This window comes from Cenococcum geophilum (genome assembly GCF_001692895.1).
Source record: "Cenococcum geophilum 1.58 unplaced genomic scaffold K441scaffold_2, whole genome shotgun sequence".
NCBI classification, from domain to species: Eukaryota; Fungi; Ascomycota; class Dothideomycetes; order Gloniales; family Gloniaceae; genus Cenococcum; species Cenococcum geophilum.
Genome location: NW_027137560.1, coordinates 2,306,232 through 2,324,871, shown reverse-complemented (window position 1 = coordinate 2,324,871; position 18,640 = coordinate 2,306,232). Strand labels below are relative to the sequence as shown.

General features: G+C 51.0%; 6 protein-coding genes across 6 annotated transcripts; 5 read left to right on the top strand and 1 right to left on the bottom strand.

Annotated features, from left to right (window-relative positions):
- Window positions 1-87: 87 nt before the first annotated feature.
- On the top strand, window positions 88-1,378 carry K441DRAFT_692195 (COQ7-domain-containing protein). The gene is made up of 2 exons (XM_067652543.1): window positions 88-335; window positions 393-1,378. Exons 1-2 carry the CDS (start codon window positions 96-98, stop codon window positions 924-926), a joined length of 774 nt encoding a protein of 257 aa, XP_067509822.1. The 5' UTR covers window positions 88-95; the 3' UTR covers window positions 927-1,378.
- A 323-nt stretch (window positions 1,379-1,701) lies between these two features.
- Window positions 1,702-3,387, top strand: K441DRAFT_672895 (uncharacterized protein; the record flags this gene model as incomplete). Its single annotated transcript, XM_067650598.1, has 2 exons — window positions 1,702-2,473; window positions 2,522-3,387. 2 exons carry the CDS (start codon window positions 1,702-1,704, stop codon window positions 3,385-3,387), a joined length of 1,638 nt encoding a protein of 545 aa, XP_067509821.1.
- A 952-nt stretch (window positions 3,388-4,339) lies between these two features.
- Window positions 4,340-8,983, top strand: K441DRAFT_651201 (uncharacterized protein). The gene is made up of 3 exons (XM_067647148.1): window positions 4,340-7,467; window positions 7,534-7,736; window positions 7,800-8,983. Exons 1-3 carry the CDS (start codon window positions 4,442-4,444, stop codon window positions 8,621-8,623), a joined length of 4,053 nt encoding a protein of 1,350 aa, XP_067509820.1. The 5' UTR covers window positions 4,340-4,441; the 3' UTR covers window positions 8,624-8,983.
- A 1,712-nt stretch (window positions 8,984-10,695) lies between these two features.
- K441DRAFT_99205 (uncharacterized protein) lies at window positions 10,696-12,875 on the top strand. The gene is made up of 2 exons (XM_067654589.1): window positions 10,696-11,192; window positions 11,254-12,875. The coding sequence occupies exons 1-2, from the start codon at window positions 10,934-10,936 to the stop codon at window positions 12,666-12,668; spliced, it is 1,674 nt and encodes a 557-aa protein (XP_067509819.1). The 5' UTR covers window positions 10,696-10,933; the 3' UTR covers window positions 12,669-12,875.
- A 594-nt stretch (window positions 12,876-13,469) lies between these two features.
- Window positions 13,470-15,392, top strand: K441DRAFT_651196 (uncharacterized protein). Its single transcript, XM_067647147.1, has one exon. The coding sequence runs from the start codon at window positions 13,779-13,781 to the stop codon at window positions 14,901-14,903; it is 1,125 nt and encodes a 374-aa protein (XP_067509818.1). The 5' UTR covers window positions 13,470-13,778; the 3' UTR covers window positions 14,904-15,392.
- K441DRAFT_672891 (P-loop containing nucleoside triphosphate hydrolase protein) lies at window positions 15,340-18,424 on the bottom strand (the record flags this gene model as incomplete). The annotated part of the gene is made up of 2 exons (XM_067650597.1): window positions 15,340-15,930; window positions 16,040-18,424. 2 exons carry the CDS (start codon window positions 18,422-18,424, stop codon window positions 15,340-15,342), a joined length of 2,976 nt encoding a protein of 991 aa, XP_067509817.1.
- Window positions 18,425-18,640: the final 216 nt, after the last annotated feature.

Here is an 18,640-nt window from a genome sequence, read left to right as displayed (position 1 = left end):
TTTCTCTCTTTCTTTCACCATCAAATGGGTCGGACTGTGTGAATATTCTTCTTTGCTTCTCGCTTTTCTCTGCTTCTGTGCGTCAATAAAACAAAATGTCCCTAGCCTTAGTCTCTGCTAGATCTGTCCGCTGTTCTCCGAGATGTCTGAATTTGCCCGTGTACGACTTTCTTGCCCCAAGTCTAGGATCATGGAGGCGAAGTGTGGGAAAAGTGCCTATCGCGACCGCCGCAGCCTCCATTGAGGCAGAGTCAGAATCAAAGAATGTGGAAACAAACCAACCTCCGCAAAAACGACCGCTCAGCCAAGAACAACAGTATTTCCTTGATAGTGCTGTATGCGCCATGTAATAAATTGTATATATCATAGAAGAATTAGCTAATATCGTATAGTTGCGCGTCAATCAAGCCGGAGAGCTCGCTGCGGTTTTGATATACACCGCACAGACCCCTCCGCTTATCAGATCCCATCCCCAACTTCGACCTTTAATGAAGCACATGTATGACCAGGAGGAAGGTCACTTCAAAACTTTCAATCATCTAATAGCTAAGCACCGCATTCGTCCAACGTTGATGTACCCTGTTTGGAAAGCTGCTGCCACTGCCTTGGGTTGGTCGACTGCTGTCATGGGGAGAGAAGCCGCCATGGCTTGTACGGAGGCTGTCGAAACGGAGATTGGTGGTCATTACAATGAACAGATTCGGGTGCTGTTAGACTGGGCAGAGAAGCTGGAGGCTAGAGGAGAAGAAGTTGGTGAAGAGATGAAAGACCTTCTCCAGAATTTGCGACGAATCAGAGACGAAGAGCTGGAACATCTTGATCACGCTGTCGTTAACGATGCGAAATCCGCTGAGCCATACGAATTGCTCACGAACGTTATTCGAAGTGGTTGCAGAACCGCAATCTGGATCAGTGAGAGATTATAGCATTTTGTAAAATCAATGTAAAAAGTCGATTGTACATAGGACACGATCATCTCTTTGTAAAAAGTCGGCGTAACTGGGGGGCAGAAAACCCATACAGGTTGGTTGTCATTGTAAGAGTATTTCCCGTAGGATATCTAGATCTCACCTTTCCCATCTATTTTCCAACAATGCAAGAGCCGTTTCGTGCTCATCTTAAGCAGTTCACTTAGCTGTAACATCCTAAGGTATTCGGGGAACGGTCACTACTCTATTTTGCAAACAGTCTTCTCAATACACCTTAGAATTAGTCTCTTATTATTCTCTAGAGTGCTTCATCCAATTTGTATAAGTCAAGTCTGATTATGACGCGCATGGAGGTCAACAAATCCCCACTGTAATTTTATCGATTTACTGCAAAAGGCATCTACTTCACATAAAATACATGTCATTCACATGATAACACGTCAGTGGGTTGGACGACAATAGGTGAATGGAACAATACGATCGCTTAGCCTGCCGCCGCCTTCTTCGTTTTCTCTCAATATCCTCAAGAACAAACTTACAACCAAATATTCTAATCAAAGTCCTTGTTTGTAGCCGGTCTTCTACAGAAACTCGTTATTCACGTTCAGATATCCCTCTCAAGCCTTTTCTCTCAATTAGATCTTCTATCTCAGCTCCTTGATAGCAAATCCATTTTCTGCCGAACTTCTTACTTAAAGGTAACTATTTGTCTAAGCTACTTCGCCCAAAATCCTTCTTCCGCAGAACCGCTACGTACTGTAAATCATCGAAAATGCCTCCCAAGGCTTCCCGCGCCGGTGCTGGACGTCAGGCTATTGCTCTCATTCCCGGCTACAACAAGCGTATGACTGAAGCTCTCATTCACATGGCAGATCCTGCCAGAGCTGGTTTAATTGTTACTCGGGCTGCTGGTGGTCGCAATGAGCCTTTCACTGTCGCTGAGGATGAATTCATCTTGAGACTCAGAGCTCAGCCAAATGTGACCTGGGATGAAATCTTTGCACGTTTTCCTGAACGCACCAAGTTTGGCTCGCTCCAAGTGAGGTGCTCTCGCGGTATCAATTCTGGATCTGCTGGCCTGGCTGATATCCAACTATTCCGTCAGATTCATGGCATAAACGTCAGCGCACCGGTCCCGCAGAATATGTATTACACTAAAGCCAATGGCGTTCATCTTCGCAATCCGGGTAGCGACATTGCTCAGCCAGCTTACGCTGCTGTGGTGCCCATCCCGGCCAACTTGTTAACCCCGGTTCCGGCTGCCGCTATCACTATGGTCGTTGCTCAAAATAAAGCTCCTGTTGCAGCTACAGCACATCCAACCACTCTAACACCTCCTCCAGTCCCAGCTGGTCAAGCAGCCCCTACAGCGCCAGCTTTTCAACAAGTCCCTGCAGTACCAGCTACTCAAGCAGTCCCTGCACCACTGGTAGTCACTCCGGCCGCGGCGACCCCTACTGTCACTCCTGACGATGAAACTTCCAAAAAAGCAGAGGCCGGTCAGTTCGAGCATGATAACGATTCGGAGATGAGTAAACCAGAAGGTAAGTAGAACTCAAGCGTATTAGTTGCAGGCGCTCATTGAACTGTAGATATCGCAACGCCTTTCATCATCCAACCAGCACCGTCCACCGTCCCGATAATTCCTGCTCAACCAACTGTCTCGGCAATCGGTGGCCTACCTCGGATACGTACTCGCTCGGGACGTGCAGTCCACAACACCGCCAAGGTCCAGAAAGTTTTTGCCGCTGCACCGAACAAGCGAGCAGGCTCTCGTCGTCCAAACCAAAAGCCAGAGGCTAAGGCTAAGACTGGGAGCATCGCAAAAGCCCAGGGCCAAGGTTCGAAAGATGCCAAGAAACCTCACAGGAGTGAGTCCGAGGACGATAATAGTTACATGACACTATCAATCAAGCTGACCAAAGAGGAGAGAACCGGCAAAAAGGACCCGATCTTTAAAGAGAAACGGGGATTTCATGCGCTGCTGGACAGGCCGCCTCGCCCTGAAGATGAGGAGGCGCGCCAAGCTAGAGTGAGATTGGAGATGGGCAAATATGACATGAGTCTGGATAATTTTATCACCGTCAATGAAAGACCAGAGCCTCAATCAGCACCAAAAGTCCTACAGAACACGTGGGGGGCTCCATACCCTCGTCCAGAAGCCAACCGACTTCGTTTCGGTGATTGCCCTGAGGTTGCCGGGGCCTCTCTGGGCGAGCTTATGGAGTCCCCCCTCGCGAAGTTTCTGACACCCCCCAAGGAACCCTACGCCGCAGCGAAGATCTGCGAGAAACCGGGCTTGAAGCCCATGGCACGAGATGCCATCGACTATCCAGACAACAGAGATGTGGCAAGGCGCAAGAGGCAACTTGAAGGCACTTATGCCGGCGAATGGACTGTGGATAGGGACAGGGAGGGGGTCCCAAGGCCCCGTAGAGGGCGTTCAGGAGACGGTTAGTGATTCTCTTCCCTACTATTCTGAACAATGCTGACATTTCCCGGGTGGCTGGAAGGCCCTCGAGGAGGGCGTACCTTCCCAGTTCCACAACAGTAGGACACCGAGGTGCTTCGCTAACGTCCGGCCCACTCACCTCGTTGAGTATAACGAGGTGAGTGGGTCGATTCGGAGGAGGAAGAGAACGGCGGCGGAGGCGTGACTGGGGGAGGGGGGTGGGGCCTTAGGGCCAGCTGCAAAGCGTGTTCAGTTTGTGAACTGAGGTTCCCCAGCAATGGGGAAATATTTGCGGAGTTTTTGTGTCTGAATTGCGGGCTTTTCTATTCCTCTGTCCATGCCTGAATCGTTTTGTAGTCCCCTTCCTACAATTCCTTTCTGCGCGCTAACGAAGTCTTCACGAAGCCTTATGATGTGGCAAGGCAAGCAGTGCTGGCGAGCCTGAGGGCGAGCTCCTGTTAAGAGCGCCTGGTTGAGGCCCCTTTGCGCCGGTGACATTGCACATCGTCACCTAGGTGCTGGGTGGACTCTTGGATTGTGGCGGTTGAGCTTTAACCGCGAGGGCCAGCGCACCCAGCGTATACCTGACTGTCGGCCTCTCTTGTTGGTTGTGTAGTTAGGATTGTGGGAAGGGGTAATATAGTTATTAAAATCTAGCCTATGGTGTTCGTGCTGGGTGATGTGGTGTGTGACGGTAAACCCTCCTGAACTGGACATGTTGCATCATCGCTATACTGATATTACTAACCAAGTGATATTAGAACACCTACTCAATAGCCGTAAGTTTCTAGGGAGTCGGTGCGCATGTACTATCGTGACTCGAAGTCGTTTGATTCCCGATGTTTAAATCTCGCGATAGAACTGGATCGGAAAAACCACTTCCGAAACGCGAGCGCGTTCGACGCGAAGCTTGCTTAAAGCTTTCCCTTTCCTTCAAGCTCTTTTCCCCGCATCAATTATTTATTCCATTTCACCACCGCAACGCCCTATGAACTTGAGTTTATATCGGAATTGAACCTTCAATTAGAGCAGTTTTCTTGTCTCTCTCCTAGAATCCAGGATGTCTGCTCTCTTCTCCCCAGCACATTTAAGTCGCGCTTCCTCCCCGTCCGCGGCCTCGGGAAGCGTCCCCGATCCTTCAACTATGCTCACGCCAAGGAGCAAAGTAAAAGCTCTTCTTGCCCAATTTGGTGACGATTCAGAGGACGAGAACATGTTGATTTCTCTCTCTAAAACCTCTAAACCGGTGCCAGTTCCTACAAAGAATGCTTTCAATGCATTGCCCATGAACAGTATTGACAATAATTCGGACGCTGACGATGAAGATACGCCGGTGCAGGTGCCACGAGGGAAAATGGCAGCGCGTCTTTTAGCACAGGGTGCACGAGAAGCTCCTGGAGCCGATGGCGAAGACGCGTATACCAGAATTAGGAGACAATTGCTGTCTAGGAAAGGAAAGCAAAAATCGGAGGATAAGTTGGCACAAAATGAATATGGCTCGGACAAAGTCACCAGCGGAGAGGAAGAGTTCCCTATCCAAGCAAGCAGATTCCGCAGGCAAGCAAAGAGGAAATCAAAAAGCCCCACACCGCGAACTTCGCCATCTTCTACACCACCTTCACGGGGCTCATCACCCGGCCTATTCGTCTCGCCTCGCGCCACCTCCCCTACCCAACTCAATCCTTTGAAACAGACGACCGCCGCGGATTCAGATTCGGACGCCTTACTCAACCCGGCACATAATGCTCGCTTTCAGGAACTTGTAGCACGCAAGCGAGCAGAGCGGAAAGCACAGGAAGAGGAAAAGTTGAAGCTAGAAGCATTATCGGCTCGCTCCCGTCGCTCTGAGCGGGTGGATTCAGACAGCGATGAGGATGAAGAAGCTGGAAGACGTCTTACACAGCAAGCACGGCCTACACGTAAGGCAAGTAAGAAGGCCCTAGAGGAACTAAGCCGGGAAACCCAGCGAATGAATCGAAACATGCAACTAGCTCATCAGGCCAAGACAAAAAAGAAAATTACGACGAAGGATTTGTTTGCGCGCTTTAACTTTCGACAAGAAGATGCAGATGTTGTAATTTGCCCTGAAGGAGTTCAGGAAAACAATGCAAGCTCTGTGCTAGCATCGTCGGATGTTGAAGGACAGCATGAGCACGACACTCCACCCACGAGCCCCCCTAGTCAGGACGAGCATTCTGTAAAAGAGGTCGAAGGCTCTGCTACTCTACCGGCAGCTGCTGGGAATATCGACATTAACGAAGAGCTCCCCACTTGGGGTGAAGTGCAAGATGAATTTATCAAGAGGGTTGACAAAGGAAAGGGGCGTGCCGTCGAGTCACAGCACATTCCAATCAACCCGCGAGTTGTGCAGACTACGAGGTCAGTTTTTGCTCGAAATGTTCGAGTAGTATTACCAAACAAGTCGCTTTCTAAAGAGATCGACCTCGACTCTGACGAAGATCTTCAAATTATCAAAACAAAAAGCAGGTTCCCTGTCTTTGATCACCTCCCTAAAGAGAAAGATAAGGACTCTCGTTCTCTTCTCACCCTACGTGCCTTGGCTCATTTGACCTCTCCTGGCAAACAGAGGCAGAATGGCCGCACATCTATGAATCCAGTTGAGCTTCAGGCTTCTCTACAACGTCGCGCTCGTCAACAAGCCCAAATGGAGAGAGAAGAGAAATTAAACGAACTCAGAGCTAGAGGGGTACTCATCCTAACGGAAGAGGAAAGGGAGAAGGATCAGCTTGAGCTAGAGAACTTACTTGAGAGAGCACGAAAGGAAGCGATGGAGCTTGCTAAAAGGGAAAAGGATGATGCAAAGAAAGATGGAAAAGGGGAAGCTGAGCAAGGTTTCATGGACAGCGAAGATGAGGAGGACGGTGATTGGGAAGGAAGTGGTGATGAAGAGATAGAGGATGATGGCGGTGTTGAGCTCTCTGGATCTGAAGAGGAAGTGCAAGTGACAGAGGAACTCGAGGGAGAAGGCAGCGATGAAGAGAGTGTGGACGAAGATGAAGACGCCAACGAGGACATGGAGTTTGGCGGGCTCTTCGACCGCGAAACTGAAGAAGATGGCGAGGAATATTACGAGCAAGACAATCGAAAGGCCAATAAGGAGGTATCAGATGAAGAAACTATACCTGTCCCTGTGAGACAACACGCCTTATATCGACCTAGACATGTCATAGACGACGATGACAGTGATGATAGTTCTCAGAAATCTAAGCCATCCCAATCTACACAGGACGACGGCATGGCTGCCTTTGGATTCGACAACGCCAATACGACCTCCTTGGGACTCACACAAATGTTTGCTGGCACCATGGCGAATTTGCAGTCGCAATCCCAGAGTGCTGACGGTCTCAATGATAATTCAGAACAGGATTCACTTACATTCCTCCGGAATGTTCCTATGGCTACTCTTCCTGACTTTGACACCATAATTGCCAACACATCACAGGATTTTGTTGTCCCGAATAGCCAAGTCAGCACGTCTCAGCAGAAGGATGAGTCTACAACGGCCCCAGAACCACTAATCAGCCTAGACTTAAGCCAATTTAAGTCACAGTCCCAGACTACATTCTCCCATACCCAGCTCTCAGACATTCCAGAACCTACCCAGGATGTAGGCTTTGAGCTGTCTCGATCCCCGGCTGGACTTGTTGCACCTCCATCCACCATTGATACCGTCATCATGGCCGTTACCGAATCTCCAATCGCTAAGAAGAGGGGCAGGCTCCTTCGCCGCAAGGAGGCCATCCCTGCTCTCTCAGATGTTGACGAAGATGAAGCAGCTCCATCTCTTGATTCTGGCGGAGATGATGAGTTTGAGATCTCTGCCAATGCTTTCGACGTCTTGCGTAAAGCGGCAAGGAAACCTCCACTCGTTGATAATTTCGACAAGAAGAAGAGTGAGGCCAAGGGTATGGTTGAAGAACAGGCAGAGGAGTCCGAAGACGAATATGCGGGACTAGGAGGACACAGCGATGACGAAAGTGGTGGTGAACTAGATGAGGAAGTTGCGAAGATGATAGATGAGGGTGAGGTCCATGTGGACGAAAGGAAGATTGCGGCATTCTATGCGTAAGTAATCTCCATGTTATACGATCATGTGAAGATCCCCATACTGATATAAATTTTCAACTACAGAGACAAAGAGCGTGCAGACGACGAGAAGCGCATTGATAAGCTGTATAAAGATATAACAAACGGTGGCTTACGTCGTAAACGCGGCAACGATTTTGAGCTTTCTGATTCTGATGATAATGCTGAACAGAGGCGAAGGAGGAAGCAGAGGGAGTTTGCGAAGATGAGGAAAGCACTCCTTGAAGATGAAAACATTGGAAAAATTGGTATGCTCACAGTATTACCCTACACGCTATCGGAAGTTCATTCACTGACAATTCTTGATGTAGCCCAAAACCCAAAGAAATCTGCCTTTCTCCGTGCAATCGAAGATCGGGATGATGACCCTGATCTCGACTTCCTCGGCGCTCCCGACTTCCAGCTCGAAGTTGAGGGTTCTGAGTCCACGGAATCCGTCTCTGTCCCAGACTCGCAGCAAGCAGCAACCACAACAGCTACCATCGTCCAACCTAATCCACTCAAACGCAAGCACGTCTCAACCGACTCCCAAGAAAAGGAAAATCGCCCTCCTCCCCATCTCCGCAAGACTACAACCAACGAGACTGCGCGCAAACCCGTCTCGCTAGCTGAAATTCGCGACTCTGTGTCTTTCTTAATTGACGAACCGCACGCGATCCCCGAATCGCAATTCTCGGTATCGGAAAGTGAGGACGAAGACGGTGGAGCTAGGCATGCCCCAGCGCACCGCGCCATCATCGATCGTCTTAGCCTCTCCCGCGAGACTTCCGCAATCAACTCAAGCGCCGAGTCCTCCGGCGCCTTGGCATTCCACGCCCCTTCCGCTGTTTCCCACCAGCCCGGCTTCCGTGTGCCAAGCTTGATCCGAAGAGCAACATCCAACCTCTCAGCGAAGACATCAACAACAAATTCAACAACTAGTTCGGGGACGACTACGCCTGTTGAGGGAACCGGCGTGAGGAGGGGTGGGAGTGGGAAGAGCAATATCCATTATCAGGCCCGAGAGGCAGAGAGGAGGGCAGCACTTGAGAAGGCTGAGGAGAGGAGAAGGGAGAAGGTTCGGAAAAGGGTGGTAAAAGGGAGTAGCAGGAGTGTGCTTGGTGTCTTGGGGGTTGGAGATGGAGGATTCGAATAAAATCTCGGAATGCTTCGGGTTAGGAGGACAATTTAGGTATGTTGTATAGCATGGCGTTATCAGAGTATAACGATAAGCTCGAAGCATTCTACGTTTAACAATTTGCCTATTCTCTTGATGGTACTCGGGCTGTAGATGTGGCAGGGGACGTTCGTCTTACCAATGGGCCGGCCCGCACCAAGGGTTTCCCAGTGCCTTAGCGTTGTTCTTCTGTCTCTAAGTAACTATTGCCACCTCACCTCTTAAATAATCTTAGGAAGGGCGGTACTCCAGATTTGAAGTTGACGAAATTCTGACGAAGAAGTCTGGGGCAGACCGCGCTTGGATAGCATGTGGAATTGCTGCATGGGGGAAACTCCTAAACTGAAGTCAGAAAATTCCCTAAAATATGGTGTTGATATGAAGTGTCGCTTTCCAAAAATAATTATCTCTTAGCATCGCGCGTTGCACGTCAAAGTGACGCAACGCAACCCCCGAAAAGGAACAGAAGCAGACCAGGTTCAAAACTTTCTCCTAACCTCCACCAACATAATCATGACTCCTCATAATAAGATTAAATAGAGCGCGAGGTCTTCTGCATACATTCAAATATAACAAGCGTCTCCCTTATGCTTGAGTCTAAAAATGGTAACGGCCGCTTAGAAGACCAGTGACTAATCAGTAATCTCCGGCTGACGTTTCCTTCCCGACTTTGAATGGACAGTAGGAGCATCCACTACATTTAGAGTTGTAAATCAGGTCAATTAGCGGATGCTAGGCAAGCCAATATATTACTTTTTTAGTATCTATGCAGGAGAGTTCTATGAGCCGGTTCTGATTTAACACAACCAGTTGACATCGAGTTGTTCCTAGCAACACTAAACCGACACATCCGACTGGATCAAGTGAGAAATACAGTGTCCCACCGGGCTATCCCTAGACCTTGACCGATCAGTGCTGGAACCGCTCGAGGACAGGCTTGCGGGATCATGGAGCCAAAACTTGACCCGAAAGGATGGAGCTTATTTGCGGAGCATTGCCGTTGTGTTCTTAATTCATTTAGCATTCCTACAAGATTTGAAAGGCTGCCAAGTTCAATATAAAAAGAGTTTAAAAATTTAAACAAAGTTACCAGGTCTATAAACGCCGATCGCGAGTAGAGCGTAGATGGGCAGCCCAATGAGAAATGCGTGAGCACGTGAACTTTAGAGGTACATATTGCTTGGCATGCTTCGTCCGATGAGTCACTATGGAAGTGTTTAAAAGCCATGGACGGGTGCAATTCTCCGGCTCGCAATTCGAGCTCGTTTTGTTTAAGCCTTCGGCCCGGCAGGCGGAGCTTTCGCTGTCAGTTGTTGCGAGTACAGCCACCCGTGGGCCAGAACAAAGGGAATCTCGTCGCGGGCTCGGATTGAGTTCCCATATCTCACGGACTGGGGAAGTGTTTCTGCGGACCATGCGGCCTGAAAAGGAGGAAGAGTTTAAGAAGTTCCGTGGCAGAAGATAACTAGGCCACTCAGGGCTTAGGATTGCGCCGAAGTGTGCCTCAGCACGCTGGAGACGGGGAGCCATATTTAACATGAAGCACAGCCAGCTTCAAAGATGGAAGAAATGGGCAAGAAAAGCCTACCTACAGAGGCGCAATCTAGGGGCCTGAGAGAGGCAGCAACTTTCGAAGAGGCTCTGCTGAGGCTGTGGCAGCTGAAAAAGTCGCTCTGCTCGCCCAGACTTGGGCGAGAAGAACAGTGCGCGCGATTTCAGCCTAGTGGCGTTTCAAAGTGTAACCCCTGAGAAACAACACACGGTCGCGCTCCATCGGAAGTGCTCTAAACGCCATTCGGGATCCACGATATAGCCGAGAAGATCGGCTCGAGCTCAATTCGGAGTATTCACCAACACGTAAAAAGTGCGGCAATCCTCCTCCCTATAAATATATACGGGCGACGCAGCAGGAGCTGCTTAGAAGATGAAAGTAAATCGGCTACGGACACAGCCCTGCGCACGGGCGAGATGACAACGTGCATGCCAAGGAACATTTTCCAGGGAGAGATTGAAACGGAAGCATCTCAAAACAAGCAGATCCCGCCACGACAGCCGGGATTTTCTTTGGATTTGGAGACGGGCCCCTCGACACTCGACGCTCCAAGCTCAAGGCCAGCCCGCCCGAACGCTCTGGGATCTTGAACAACTCGCCCTGTTAAACATCGTTTCAACTAGTTCTACGCACCTTCATTACGTACCTTCATTTCGTACCTCTAGAAATCAATACTTCTTCTGGCCCGTTCGCAACAAGACCTCCGGAATGACATCCGCCTCCACGCGCATACCTCGATGAACATGGAGTCAGAACAACCTCAATTCTACCCACCTCCCTCCTCACAGCTCCACCACGGCACGAAGCGCACTCACTCGGGGTCTCGTCGTATGCCCCAGACTGCCGCTCATCTCCCTGAACCGGAAGCCGCGTCTCCCTCTCCCCTCGCGTCAAGCCAGACGTCCATCACACAAGAGGTCATAGGACACATTTACGGACTGAGACACCTTGACGACCAGCATATCCTCGAGCTGCTAAGAGTTGCACGTCACCCTGGTAAGCCTACTAGCTCCAATTGCTATTCCCGCTCATGTTAACGCTTTGTGTATGGTGACAGATCGCTCATCCGTGGCGACATTCTCAACACTCTCTAGCCGGGCTTCGTCCTTTCCTAGCCTTTATTCTGACCCACGGTCATCCGTCGCGTCCGATGTTTCTTTCGGTTGCCCTACACCGGCGTCTTTCAGTTGCCCTACACCGGCGTCACGCCTCTCTCAAGCATCCAGCATCACATCCTGCAATAAATACGAATGCACAGAGTGCAATGTGAAGTTGAAGTCGAAGCAATACTGGAAGTCGCATGAAGAAGAGTTTCACGAACAGGAAAGAATGTGGAAATGTCCAGATTGCGAAAGATGGTTCAACGCCGGAAAGAGGTTTAGAGAACACCACTTCAAACACCACAGTTGTGCCGTCTGCGAACAGCCGAAGGAGAAGGGAAACGGTAGCACCCGGATACCTTCACCGTGCGTCACAGCTGCTGAAAAGATTAAGCATCACAAGGATGCTTGGGGCTGCGGCTTCTGTGTGCGACTTCTTGGTTCATGGGATGAGAGATGCACTCATGTAGCACAGCACTTCGATGAAGGGAAGACGAAAGCAGATTGGGACTTTACAAACGTGATACTAGGCCTACTTCTTCAACCCGAACTGTCCAACGAGTGGCATTCATTCCTTTTTCGCAAATATGGTGAGCGCTCTGAAGAGTGGCCCAAATTTACGTGGGAACAGAAGAAGTCTCGCAGTCTGCGCTTTTCCCTAGAGGAGAAGTGGGACACGCGCGTCTTGGACACTAATACGCGTCAACACCTCACTCTACTCATTCAAAAACTTCACGACCTCGGCAGTCCGGTGCCATCAAATCTTGGAATCCAAATCATGCATACCGACACAAAAGCCCCAGAGTCTTTCCAAGAGGTCGTAATGGGCCAGTCTAAGGGAACTACTGTGTTGCCTTTACACACTGTACCGCAGCAGGAGTTTCAGCAACCTGCCTGGGGAGTTCCTTCGCAATCTGCCTCGAAAAGTACCCCCACAGACCATGACCTCCAAGATTTCACCTTCATGGACACTACTGGTTCACATTCACTCCCGCCTGAATTTAGCCCTGGGAGCATGTTCACTGAAGGTTTCCCACACCCAAACATTGTTACGTATCCTCATGTCGTATCATATATGGACTACACTACGAATCACTACGTCGAGGAGCCTCCTCAGTACGAATCTCATATGGGATTCTCGGGGTCGGTAGTGTCTCCATTCCTAGCAACTTCTTCTCCGTCAAGCCTCCAACGAAAGACTCCGAAACTTGTCTCCATTCACAGCAGACCAGAGCCGCCCCATAGGAAGCCACCGCCTCCACCTCCGAAAGATGTAGAGTCCTCTCACCCTGGTGTTAGAAGATTATCAGAGAATACTTCGCGTCATGTCGCGGCTTCTGCCTCCTGGCAAAACGAAGAGGCTTGGGTTTGAGCGCCTAGCAATTTTTGACATAGTGACGACACATTCAACCCCTCCACCTCCGAGAGCTGACCGGACACTGGAATCCCTCGATGCTCTATTAAAGGTTGCAACTCGTAAAACTGCGGCAAGTACACAAAAGCCGAAAGCGGACCAGCACCGCCATGACGTTACGAATGCAAGCCGGCTGGCCCCGGTTTCAGTCATTAACAAGACTCCCTCCGCTTCGCCTCGTCTGGGCCTCGAACTGCACCCATAAATCCAGTATGGGGCTCTGGGGCCCCAGGATGGCTGATAGAAAGATGCCTAATATCCGACGGCGCCGATTCCTTTATAGCCATAACTCTGGGCAGGCCCTATTGGCTAAAAGCTAGCGAAAGCTTAAGATAGGCTCTTGCTCTATAGTATTTTCACTACTACATGGTTCATAATTGCATGGAGATCATGCTCCTCATACAGCCTACTATGTTGCGAGGAAGTATTTTTCTTAGGGTGGATACGGCGGATAGGTCATGGAGTTGGGGGGTGGACATAATACCCGGGACTGATAAACAGATTCCCCTTGCAAAACCTTTCGGTTTGACGTAGTGTATGATAGACATAGAAAGGTAATATAAATGCCAAATACTTTGTCCTATTTCGCCCAGTCAACTATGCCTAGACGCGAACCCCTGGAATAAGCGCCCAGGGGCGTTGGAGTTCCGCGGAACTCCTCACGCTAATGCATGCTAGGTTGGGTAAGCGGTTCTCGGCATGTCAAATATTTCTTCGCCTCATAAATTTACAAAATGTTATAAATCTCCAATCCGTAGTGCTGAGGCTTTGGCGGTCCTAACCCTCTATTTTGCTTGGGCTAAGCAATATAAGAGGCTCAATTCATCTATAGAGTCACGTTTTGACTCCATATCAGTAAGCAATATTGTGCGATTCAAGGCAGCCATTGAGTCACCACACCACGCCCTTCCGGGATATCGGAAGGTCATCAATTTTTTTTTTAACCTCCATCTCCATCCGACCTCTTCGTTATCCCTTCGTTCATTAATTCAATTCTTGGTGTTTGGATCGGCACCTTTCTATCTCGTATCGATTCAACAAGTTTTTATACTCCTTACAACCACAAGAATGGCTCGTGCAAATCCGGCTCAAATAGGCATCATCATGGCCATATGGCTTCTCCCACTCTCAATTTACTTCCTCTTGAACCGCAGTCGTAACCGCTCCAACCTCCCAATCCCATCACCTACCAAGATAACCGGGCTATTCATCTATCCGATCAAATCCTGCCACAGCATCCCCGTACGCTCAGCACAACTCCTCCCTACAGGCCTAGATCTAGACCGACAATGGATGTGGGTGAAATACCCCGAGCGAAAGTTTCTCACCATCCGCGAGCACGCGAAAATGACACTGATCCGACCCACCTACGACGCCGAAACCGACACTCTCACCATTACAGCGCCTACCCCTATACTCGGCTTCGCAGACAGCCCTGCGGCGCCCATCTCCTTCTCCATCCCCGCCCACCCCACCGCCGCCTGGCTCGCAGAGAACACGACCGTCGTCGCGGCAACCATCTGGACCACGACGACGCCCTCGCACGAGTACTCCTCTGCACTCACCGCGCCCTTCAACGCCTTCTTCGGCACCGACGTCCGCCTCGTCTACAAGCCGCCCACCTCACCCTCGCCGCGCGCGCTCACAGGCAACGGGAAGAAAGAACTCCTCGGCCGCGCCGCCTCAACCTGCTTCGCGGACGTGATGCCCGTGCTCATCGGCAGCGAAGCCAGTCTCGCAGAGCTGAACGCACGGCTGCAGGCGCAGGGCGAGAGCGCGATTGGCGCAACGCGGTTCAGGCCGAATGTCCTCGTGCAGGGCCACGAGCCGTGGAGCGAGGACCGCTGGAAGACGGTCCGGATCGCGCCATCGCGGGCGTCGCAGCCAACGTGGACGTTGCTCGCGCAACTTCAGCGCACCCTGCGGCTGGATCCGGCGCCGACGCTTGATGTCGTGGCGCGCTGTGCGCGCTGCCACGTCCCGAATGTGGACCCGGAGACGGCGGAAGCGCATGCGCGCCAGCCGTGGGATACGCTGATGAAGTACCGGCGAGTCGATCCAGGGATTAGGTTTAAGCCGTGCTTTGGCATGTTGTGTGTTCCGAGAGGTAGCGGTGGGGAGGTCACTGTCGGCATGCAGGTTGAGGTGGATGCGGTCACCGAGAAACACCGGTATGTACAGGGAATGGGATGATGGGGATGTAGTAGTGAAGAGTCAGGTAGGTTTAGATTATCCTGGCTTTTAGCTGTTTTGAAGGTTTGAAGTAAGAATGGCTGGTTTATGAGCGTTGCCTTTGGCGAAAGTATGGTGCTAGGTGTTAGCTAATTCGACCACGCTCCTATGGCTCGGTAACTGCATACTGGCGGTAGTTTCTTGTGACGGAATAAAGCTAGTTCAATCTGACATTTGCGCTGGAGATGTACTCCAAAGGGTGCCGAGATGCTAAAAGCAGAACACAATATGCTAGAAATCCACGCCATATATCCATGATCACACAACCTTCCAACACAAATCCCAAGCCCAGTCTGAAGGCCCTCTAGACCGAGATAGATAAAACAAACTCAACGCATCTACCACTCTAATTTTAAATGCGCATCTACGATTCTGTCTCTCTTAGCCAATTACGCCTTTATGACTCCTCCTCCTCCTCCTCCTCCTCCTCCTCCTCCTCTTCTTCTTCTTCTTCTTCTTCTTCTTCTTCTTCTTCTTCTTCTTCTTCTTCTTCCTCCTCCTCCTCCTCCCCTTCCTCGTCCTCGTCGAGATCTTCTCCTACAAGAGCGTCATCACCCTCCCCATACAGCCTACTCTCCTTGAGCGCCAATTCGGCTGTAAGCCCCGCGGTCCACATATCCTCTTCAGCATCGACGCGGCGCTCACCCAATGCCACACCACAATCGCGTTTTTCGCACTCTTCACGGTGCACTAACGCTCTTTCGAGAGCCCCCATCCGCGATTCCCTTTCCATCATCTCCACAGTCTCGCTCCCAAGGTTTGCGCCTCCAGTCCCTTGTTGATCCAGCCACAGACCATTCCGGCGGCAGAAGGCCAGGAAAGCGGTCCAGTAGTTGTCGGTAGTGAGCACGGCCGGGTTGCCGATGACAATGAGGCCGTGCTTAGCACGCGTTAGGGCGACGTTCATGCGTTTAGGTTGGCCGACTAGGCCGAGGGCGCGGGCGGCGTCAGAGGCAAGGAAGCGCGTACGGGTTCGGGTTGTGCAGAGCTGGTAAAGCGCGCGTTAGCATCTAGCCCGCCGGTAGGAAACTCGAGTCCTATGCGCACGTGGGGCAGCGATACAAGACTGAGAAGATTAGAGGCGCGAAGAGACTTACAATAACAATGCGGCTTTCCAGACCCTGGTAAGCCTCCATGGGCCCGATGTTGACTTCCCAGAGCGAGTACGGCGGCTGCCGTATCTTGTTTCGCAGCGCCTTGACCTGAGCGCTGAACGGACTCATGATGCAGATGTCCTTTTGCGCAATCCCGGCGTTCCGGAAGAGCGCAAGCGCATAATCGCACGCCATGCTCGCTTCGAGCGGATTGTACCAGCCGCCACCATCACGCTCGATTTCGTCGAGGGACGTGTTACTGGCAAATAGGACGGGCCAACGCCGACCTTGCCAACCTGGCCACCAGAGCAGCGAGTCGGCGTCGGTAGCTTCAGGGATTAGTGTGTCGTGGTAGAAGAGCGAGCTGGGGACAGCTAGAATGGCCGGATGAGAGCGGTAGTTGCGGATGAGATTTGCAAAGGGCGCACGAATTATGGGAAGCATTGCCTTCGTGAGGACAGGTGGAGCGGAGGAGGGTTTGACTTTGTTGCGTGCAAAGGGGTGGTCGCTGTAGAGAGGGCGGTGAAAGAGGCGTTCGAAGAGACTAGTTTCCATGGCAGGGGATTTTGAGGCTGTACGCGGCCCAAGTTGTTTATGGTCCCCGGCCATTACGAATTGAGGCTGGAATGATATGTTAGAGACGGTTGGCGGAGCTACGACGGTAAGGGGAATGGCTGCTTCGGGTTCGATTGCTTGTGCGGCTTCATCCATGAGGAGAGCTCCCCAATGGAGGTCGTAATCCTTTCCTGCCAGAGTGCCTGGGCGCAAAGCTGACTGCAACCCCGTCTCTAGGCTATAAAGGTCGTCATTCGTAACTCGAGCAGAGACAAGAATCGCAGCGTCTCGACACGTTGTCACAACAATCTCATACCTCATCAGCGTTTGCATCGGTGGTATCGAGAACACGTCGTTTTCTATGTAGCAGAACGGGAGGAGACCCTCTGGAACCTCCGGGAAAGACCTGGAAGGCCCGTTAAGCCGAAGCAACTTTTGTTGTCCCAAGTGTGCTCGCAGTCGTAAGGCTAGAGTATCTGCCGCAGGGTCCGATGGCGCGCAAACCAGGATATGAGACACACGCGTTGTAGCAAGCAGTTGTAAAGCTGTCTCCACTAGAGTTTTGGTCTTGCCTGTTCCTGGTGGTCCTGATATAAGAAACGGGACCGTGCCATAGTCACTCCTACAAATGGAATCTACTGCCTTTAATTGTTCAAAGTTCAATTTTGGATCGAACAAGTTCCGACCGGACGGGATTTTGTGTAACTCCCTTTGGAGGTCTCCATCAGACTCCACAGGAAATAGCATTCTTCGAATCCACTGGTTTCCTTGGTGGATTGGTGGGCCTGGGTTTCCGTTACAAACCAACGGTTGCTGAGCTGCTCCAGTCTTTGCGTCTCCATTTGGTAAAAGAGTGGCTGCAGTTTGTTGGCAAAGCGGAGTAGGGGCTTTGGCAGTAAGTCCAGGAGTACTATTTGATCCAGGAGCGTTCCGTAGATAATTTTGAATCATTACCAAAGCAGTCCGTAAGGCCTGAACTCTCCGCTGCTGTACCGGGAAAACAACGTTGAATACCATAGTTTCAGGCTTCAAGCCGTGAATCTTGAGGTACACCATCTCCAGGGTGCGGTTAACACCCCAAACCAAAGCGTTGAATTGGTACCCAGTCCAACCCGGGCAAAGTCCTCCTCGACTCGCTCCACCTCCAGGGCTAAGCCAGATGTCCATCCAAAGTGGATTCCCGTTCTGATCCAGCCGAAGTTGGCGGAGTTGAACTATATCGCCCATCTCTACTAAAGGGCTATCTTCTCGGAGACCAGGCACGTGCAGGTTACATATTCCCTGCACGTTGTCTACAATACCAAGGAGAACCTTGTATAAAGCAAAATTTTCATTCCGCTTCTCCTGCGCCTGGATCTCTGTAGAGAGGTGATGCTGAAAATACGCTTCATAGTTGTCTGCGGTAAGTTCCGGCGGGGTACTGCTGGTACCTTGACCAGATTCATATTGAGTAAGGATAGGCCTTTTTGGAAGAAAGGAGCTCCCAGCAAACGTTTGTGTGTAGGATGGGAAGCTAATCTCTCGGCTAGAATCCGTATTGATAATGGTACTAGGCTGCAAGTTGATGATGGTTAACGCTTGCGGCACGAAAGGGCGTGCGTAGACGTCAAACCCCCAGTCTTCGCGCTCATTCTCCCCACTGTATCGGGGGGATGATGTGTGAACAAGAGATGGAGATGCCGTCGAGTTAGCGCCGCGTGATGATGGCGGGGTGGGGAGATTCGCCACAAGACGTGGAAGGCTCTCGCCCTTTGGAGTAGCCGGCGCAATGATTGGTATGGCCTTAGATCCCCTCGGGACGATGAAGTTGGTGTGTATGTAGCTATCCGCCATGTGAACGACGGAGAGGCAGTCTTCGCGAGGGATGATGCATATCAGTCAGAGCCTGGGTGTAACTTTGTAGATGCCCAAGAAGACTTGTGTTGTGTTATGTCCGAGAAGGCTGAGACATCCCGAAAGCGCCACAGCGCAGTTGGATGCCTTGCAAGCTTCGCAGACTTTCAATGAGCCCGTCAGCCTTCGCCACAAGACCAAAAGGTTGGAGCTTCT